Genomic DNA, 8,042 nt, shown 5'->3' with positions numbered 1-8,042 from the left:
AACCCCCAGACTGCTTTGATATGGACTCCGATAGGAAACAAGAATAACAAACAAAACAAAAACCCCATCAAAGCACGGATAATGCCAGTCAGTATAGTTCGTTTGAAAACCTGATGGCATAACATGGCCCTCAATTGTGTAGAGGCTATTTAAAGACAATTGCTGATGCTTGGGCATTAAAATAAGAATACCGCTTGTTCAGATGATCCCTTGTCCCTTCATTCCCTTCTCCTGCCTTGCATTCAGTGCGAACTCTCCCTCCGCGTGAGGAGAGGAGTCGGTTCGCCCTGTCCTGGCTGAAAGTAAAACAGCCCACAGCGCCATCCTCCTTGCTGACTTGGAGCTCGCTTACGGTCAGTTTAATTTTGTTTTTAATTAAACCTCAGCTTCTCCACAGATCGGATCCTGCACTCGGTGGGCGTCCCACGAGTGTAGTGCGGGAGTCATGGGTGCCCCAGAAAGCAGGATCGGGTCCCAGCGGGTGTAAATCTCGGGGAGGGGGGGGGGACTAATTCCAAAGCCCTGCAGCTCCGAGCGTCCCGCGGGGAGTGCGGCGCAGCTGCCAATCACGCGTCATTGCCATAAACAGGAGTCACCAAAGCCTCCTGCCTGCGACCCTCTTTTTCTGAAGACACAGACAGAATTGGTTACTCCACACTTAGATTTCTCCCATATAAGCCCACCTATAGATGAGATGAGATAGAGAAACAGATATTTCCACACACATCATCCAGGCGTCAGGGCTCGAGAAAATGCGCTCGCCAGCTAGCTAGCCGGCGGAAGTTTTGAGTCATCAGCCCTGTGTCTCCAGGAAAAAACAAATCCACCCTGCAAAGAAAGTGTTGGTAATTTTTCTCAGAACGGGAAAAAATGAAGTTTAGAAGGAAGGAAAGGAGAGTGACCAATGTTTCGTGTGGCTTTCTCGGAAAACCACGTTCACCGTAGCTATCGGGCCGGATTTCAGAAGGGACGATCCCCCGCAACTCCAGACGAAGTCAGCGGGAGCTCGGGGGGCTCGGCTCCTTTGGAGAACCGGGCCCAGAGCCCACCATATATTTTCAGTTTAATCAACTCCATCAAAACTGAGCGGGAGAGTGTGGCTCCCCTCTGCCACCCCCAGATCTCCATTGCCCGGAGTTTGTGCAGCGCAGTACTCATCGCTTACTACAATGATGCACGGGATAGTTAGGGGCGGAAAACTGCGCCTGTCTTTTTATTTCCTTGGTATTCCTCCAGTGCGGACAGCTATTTCTACCGCGTCCGTGGGGTGCTTGAACGTTGGCTGCAGCTGGACAGATAACGGGCCCTGGGGAGCTGCCCCCCACGAACAACCTCGCCAGGAGCAAGAAGCGCTCCTGTGACCTGAATCCCAGCAAAGCTGCCCCCGGCTGCCCCTTGCAGAAAAGGACATTTTCTTTTTTAAAGGCAGGATCTTGCAGACGCGGTAACAAACTAGAGCGAGGACCCGCCCCCCCCACCCCGCCCCCACAAACCACACCGAGCCTTTCTTTGCAACAGCCAAAAACCTTTAATGTTTCCACACGGACACCGGTGTAACTATAAAGCACAGGGACTCCCTGGGGGCGCGTGGCAAGAGTCCACGTGACGCAGAGGCTTCGCACCCCTGGCCTCTCTCCTTTAACTCTTACCCCTCCACCAGGTGCCTGCCAAGGCTGGGGGCTTCCTTTCACCGAGCGTCCTGCTGCCTTCGCGGGGCGGTGCTAGAGGGCTGCGGGGAGGCAGCCAGGCGGGAGGGGAGCAGCTCTCTGGAGGCGGCCGAGGCCAGGTTCCCCGCGTGGCATTGCTGGAGCTCCTCTTTCCCCGGCAGGTCCCCAGAGGACACCACACAGTCTTGGTCAGGGTCATTGCTGTTTCCTCCGCCGCCCCCCGCTCCCCGCTTTTTATCCTCTTCCTTCTTCCACTTCATCCTCCGGTTCTGGAACCAGATCTTTATGTGTCTCTCTGTCAAGTTCAGCATGACCGCCAGCTCCACGCGGCGGGGCCTGGAGATGTACTTGTTAAAGAGGAACTCCTTCTCTAACTCCAGGAGCTGCGCTCTCGTGTAGGCGGTTCTCGTCCTCTTGTTCTCCTCCTGCTCTACCACGTACGACCCACCTAAAGAGAAGGGAGAGTTAAAATCTACCCACCAGGGACTGGGACCCGGAGCGACGCTGGAAAGGCGATAGAATCTTCTCCTCCTGAACCCAACCTGGAGCGGGGCAGGTTTTCCCCCAGGTTTCCCCTTTTACTCACAGATGAGCGGTTTAATGGATCGGGGACACTCTTTCGAGATCCAGACCACACTGAAAGCACGGGCGTGTGTGGGTATGTGGTTTTTAATAAAACAGACGGAGCCCAAACCCCAGCACAAATCGTTGTCTGCATCCCAAAAGGTTTACAAATCCGGACCAAGAAATTGACAGCGGGGTATGGATTCCGCCCTCTAAAGAATGAAACTAACAAGAAAAGGGCCGCGGTGGATTTTTAAGAGCGTTTCTTTAGAAACACCAGCACAGAGCGAAGACACTCGTCCGAAGCTGCTCCGCTTGTCACCTGTAAATCCGTTTTAGTAACAAAACGCGCGCTGTGTGGTATGGATCCCGAGTAAAATCCCCGGGCCACACTGTACCATCTGTGTTTGAGTGCAAGTCCCCAGCAGAAATCAAGGTCTCAAAACTGACGAAATGATATGGCCCGTTGGAGGAAAAAATAACAGCCGGTGCATTTGTGACAATGGCTGACGGTTCCTGGCATAGGGCGATTTGTAAATTTCATGCTTTACAAAAACCGGAACTGCCTTTGAGTGACAAAACCGCCCCTTTTTTGTAAATTAAACCTCCCAAACACCTCACGCCGCCTCTCGCCCAGTGCTCAGGCTTTCGGAGACTCTGCCACGTCACCATCACTGCGGCTGTACGAAAGTGAGGGTCCTTCTGCACTGCCATCAGGAGCCTCCGGTTTTTATAATTCTTGTGCAAAAGTTTAAAACTTTTTTAAACCGCTAGATTCGGTCTAATTTAGAGGCCCCTCCTTCTTTCCTGGAGCATCCCAACCTCCACTGCAGTCAATGCCCCCTGGCTATTTTCAGTTCATAGGAGTGCAAAAATTACAGTTGCTATAGCTCAAAACCTCAACATCACTCTTGACTTTACAAAAGGAAAGGCGGATTCCTGGAAAGAGAAGTTTTCCTTAATCGGCCTGGAATTTGCAACGGATTAGTCCTAATCCAGCCATCATCCCAGGCACTTTACAAAGGCAAATACAACTCCCCAAATGGTGGAACCGGGAAAAAAAAGTTTCTGTTGTGTTCACAGAGACTATGTTCCACAGGGATATTTTAAGAGGCTCATTAAAAAAACCCCACAAACAAACAAATAAGAACACTGGATCCTACAGTCCTTAGACAGACCTGGCCAGTGACTGAAGCAGAGCTCACAGAGGGATCGGCCCCTAAAGCCTCGTGCAGCTAACTAACCGGAATGTAGGCTTCCTAGCATAATAACAGCTGGGAATAAATCTATGTGCCTGGTGTCACAATTCAGGTGCAAAACCCATCCGGACAGTCCTACAACTGGACTCCTAGTCCCCAGCCACCTCTTCCTTTCTCTGGGTGTTTGCTGGACGATGAGTATTGTATGTGGGTGTTCTAAGGTTAAACACGCTTCAGACAGGTAGTACTGTTAATCATCAATCAATTAATTAATTATTGTGGTTTTAAGCAAATAGCCTTCACAACTTACAAGATCTTTAGAAATGAAAAGGGAAAAGCTACTGTATAAATTATTATTATTATTTCTTGTTTGTATATACCTTCTGGGGGGCACTAATACCCGTTTAAATAACAAGAGCCATTCGATTTATCATGTCACTCATTGTTAAACGTCCATTTAAAAAATTATTATTATTTTGCCCGTTATTACAAAACCAAAAAAGAATTGCGTGCAGAAAAGAAAAAAAAAATCTTGTCCGGCTCAGTGAAACTCAAAGGAGCAGGGACGTTTAAAGAGAGTGTGAGTTTAATCAGTCCTTTTGCCTAGGTATTACAATACCCCTGTAAAGAAAAACAAGACGCTTTTTTGGACACTGCTGCAAATACCGAAGCGTAGGTGCGTGACCCATACGGATCAGTTGAAGTCAGTGCCATAGCTCTAAGAGCAGGGCCCCGTGGGTTTTAAGAACTATGTTTTAGGCAAAGCTTTAGGAATTCAAGAGGAAGTTTGTACGAGAAATATGAGCCCAAGGCCCAGTTGTGCTTTTCGTGGACTTTGTAAATTCTAATTAAAAACCTGCTTCACCTAAGGAGGGTCCTTCCGCACTGACATCAGGAACCCCGGGGTTTATAATTCCTGCGCAAAAATTTAAACCTTTCTTTAACCTCTAGACTGTCTAATTTCGAGACTCCCCCTTCTTTCCATGAGCACCCCAAACTCCATTGCAGTCAATGGCTCCTGGCTATTTTCAGTTCATGGAAGTGCAAAAATATATTGTTGTTATAATAACTTCAAACCTCATATTTACTTTTGACTTTACAAAAAGAAAGGCAGATTCCTGGAAAGAGAAGTTTTCCTTAATGGGCCGGGAATTTGCAAGGGATTTGTCCTAATGCCATTGATTGCAATGGGAAAAGGCTCAAGCCCCAGTTGTTGACCATTATTTGTATGTAAGATATCTTTGATCCCATATTTGTTTTTACCAGTATATGTTAACGTGTAACAAGGTGACGCTGCAGATTTCCTCCGAATCCTTGCATCGCTACGAATCGGGCCAGTTTGTAGGCGATACCACTGCCAGTAACCAGCTACGCCATTAATACCAATGAACTTAATTCCAGATATTTCTGAATGAAGCTGCTATTTCTAAATATAAGCACACATTCATACAAATATACATATATAGTATATGTAATGTGCATACGCAGGTGAATATACGTACATTTACATAGACTACATACTCTATGCAAATTACATAAATATGTGTACCTATCGTGTGTGTATATATGTATACATGTGTGTATACATTATATAGGTGTGTATATATCTCTATATACACACACTTATATTTACATTGTGTGTGTGTGTATATATATATATATATATACACACACACACACATATATATATTTCACACACATGTTCTGAACCAAGCTTTTATGTAAGAAGCTACTAAGATTCCTTGAAAAAGTCGGTATGGGAGAGTTTGTTAATGATTTTTAGGTTTTCAGGATCTCTCCCTATATTGAACTATGAGAAAAGAGGGCGCATATCTGTTTTCTTTCTATTTATTAAACGCATGTGAAATGGCTATGATTTTACCCCTAGATCAAAACCTCTGCGAATATATTTGCCCTTTAAATGGGTGAAAGGAAAGACGTACATTTCTTGCAGTTTTCTTTTCTTTTCAGATTGTTAGGGTAAGGAGCAAAGAACACATTTTGATTCTGGTTTTCAGTTTAACGTAATTTCCAGAATATTTCACAATTATTTCAATATTTCACTACCTTTTCAACTGTCGGAACACAACCATTAATGTAATATTTGCTGTAGAGGTGTGACAAAGAGTGCACAAGGCACCTGGCAAGATAACATTGTGCAGCGAGAGACAGAAATATCGTTCTACAGCGGAACTTTCTGTCCAGATAGAGTTTCTTCCCCTTGCTGGCAGGCAGCTAATTTAGTTTGTGTGTTGTGTCCCCTACCCAGGTTTAAATGGTTTCCACAGTAGGATATAAGCAAGGCTAAAACAATCGCTTGCAGACAAAAACTGAACCGCCAGGTAGGCGGGTTTGTGGGGTTATTTAAAAAAATATTTAGGGTTTAATATTACTTTCAAAATGTCTTTTAGTTTACACTGTATATGGTAAGGGCATTTCAAACAGCAGCTTGGCTGTGAGAACTGCGGGACATTCTGAGCCATCTGGTTTTTACGCGGTGAAATCAACGAGGGAATCTCAAAGCGATGGCACAACATGGCCTTTTCGTAGAATCCGACTGTGCGAGTAGCCCTGGGCATTTCCACTGGAAGTTGTCCATTTCCAATCCGGCGCTCCCTCTGCCCTGAGAGTACTGAGACAAGTGGCAAAACCTGCATTTTCCGGATCAGATCCTGAAGTTAATGGCACAGCTCTCAGGGTGAACTCCTGGCCCTACTGAAGTCAAAAGGCAAAGCTCCCATTGATTTCAATAGGGCCAGGATTTCACCCTCATTGTCTACAAATGGACCAAGATGGGGCCCCTTGTGTTTCCCTTATCCCTTCTGTTAGGCATGGACCTCTGCCCTGCATTCTTTGCACACCCCGCTGCTGCAAGGGGAGTTTGCGAGGGGCCCCGGGCCAGTGTCCCAACAGATTTCATATTTCCCAGTGACCGGATGGAATTTACCACTAACAAACTGGCGGTGAGATCAGTATAAATCCCTGGACAATAAGCCGCTGGTCAGGTGGGTTGAAACAGCAGCACACTGTGTGTTTAGCTTAGATAAGTATCAATTTCAGCCTGATACTTAGTGCTAATTAGTTAATTAGTTAAACTAATTAGTTAATATTTGTTCAGTGCTTTGCAACTGTGAAGAACTCTATAAGGACTAAGTATCATTGCAATCGCTTTGCCATCACCCAGCAGAAAACTGAAAGCGACAGACCTTTATTCCTGAGCTTTTCTTATTGATTTGAAATGCTATGGCTTCATAGCTGGGCACATATTTCTGGATACAGTGTACATATTTATAACTATGCAAGAGTTGCCAGAGTATGCTATATATATATATACAGGTTTGAATCGAAAATGGACTCACAGATCTCAGGACGTTGAAATACATCCCCATTTAAAACTGGGGCTATCGCTAATGCCAAACTGAGCCCAACACTTCCTGAAAGAGGGATTTTATGGAAGTGGAAGAGAAGAAACATTTACAGGAGAAATCTTGCGAGCCTGGCTTACTTCCAAGTGAAACAGCTAACAAATGATGGGGAATTTCCCTAAGCCCCTCTCTGAAAGTGATCACACGGGGCTATCCCAAACGTAGGCTTCATTTAGTAACCCGAAGGGGAATTATTAGTGATGAGAAGGTTTCCTTGACATTGTACAAGACAGAAGGAGAGGAAGCAACAGCAGCAGCAGAAGAAGGCGACTATCTTACCGGTCCATTGTCCCCTCCAGGCGTGAGATTTGGTGGATTTCATCCATGGGAAAGGCAATTGGACTCTAGGTCCCTCTAAAACCCCCGTGTCAGTCCCATCTGCAAAAGGAATAGCTTCCTGGGGGGGATGAGGAAGCTGAGGGTGATGAGGGTGGTGATGGTGATGAAGATGGGAGACCCCTGGATCCTCTGTAATGGGGGGTACCTCGTAGGGTGAAATGTCTGGCGGGCTGCCTTGCTCCAGCGCACCTAAAGCGCTGGAATAGGGTGTCTGCTGCTGCCTGCCCATGTACAGGCAGGCGGGGGGGTTCTGGTTGTAATCCGGTGCCTGCGATCTCTGAAACGCACACGAATCCTTGTAGAGCTGGGTCGATGCATAATACTGTTCTTCAGTGTTCATGGCTAGAAGGGGACCTTCGCTAGTGAGACATCAGGCGCTCCCGCTCCGGGCAGCTTGGACGTCTGCTTTGACAGGTCCGCTCCGCCTGCGGGAGCTGAGGCTGAAACAGAGACGGGGGCCGACCGAGCGGCGCCTCCCCATAGGCTGCACTTCTCCCCGCGTGAGCCTGCCCCAGCTCCCCATTGGGCGGGGCGTCTCCCATAAGAAGAAGCCCCGGGTGGCTGGGGTGGGCGAGTTTCTTTCGCTTTCCTCGGAGGGCTGGAAGCGCCGGTTCGGCTGGAAGCAGCTGCACCGGTACTGACACGCAGCGCATCACACGGGGGCATGTGTTCTGGGTGTGAGTGTGAGTGGGAAGTAAACGTACCTGTTTGGGGAGGGGTGAGGCTTTTTAGGGTCTGTTACTCGCATTGCGCAATGACTTGCTGAGGTTTCTGTACCTCCAGTGTGAACAGAAAGACAGACATATGGGGCGGGGGGGGGGGGGGACAGAGAGAGGCCGGGTGTGTCT

The 8,042-nt window shown here is 47.5% G+C and overlaps 1 protein-coding gene across 1 annotated transcript; it reads right to left on the bottom strand.

Annotated features, from left to right (window-relative positions):
• Positions 1–1,687: 1,687 nt before the first annotated feature.
• Positions 1,688–7,534, bottom strand: PDX1 (pancreatic and duodenal homeobox 1). Its single transcript, XM_073321313.2, has 2 exons — positions 7,135–7,534; positions 1,688–2,115 (listed from the first exon to the last, which is right to left on the bottom strand). The coding sequence occupies exons 1-2, from the start codon at positions 7,532–7,534 to the stop codon at positions 1,688–1,690; spliced, it is 828 nt and encodes a 275-aa protein (XP_073177414.2).
• Between the last annotated feature and the right edge of the window lie 508 nt (positions 7,535–8,042).

This window comes from Lepidochelys kempii, chromosome 1 (assembly GCF_965140285.1).
Source record: "Lepidochelys kempii isolate rLepKem1 chromosome 1, rLepKem1.hap1, whole genome shotgun sequence".
NCBI classification, from domain to species: Eukaryota; Metazoa; Chordata; order Testudines; family Cheloniidae; genus Lepidochelys; species Lepidochelys kempii.
Note: the sequence above shows the minus strand (reverse complement) of the source record. Positions and strands in the feature narration are given on the sequence as shown.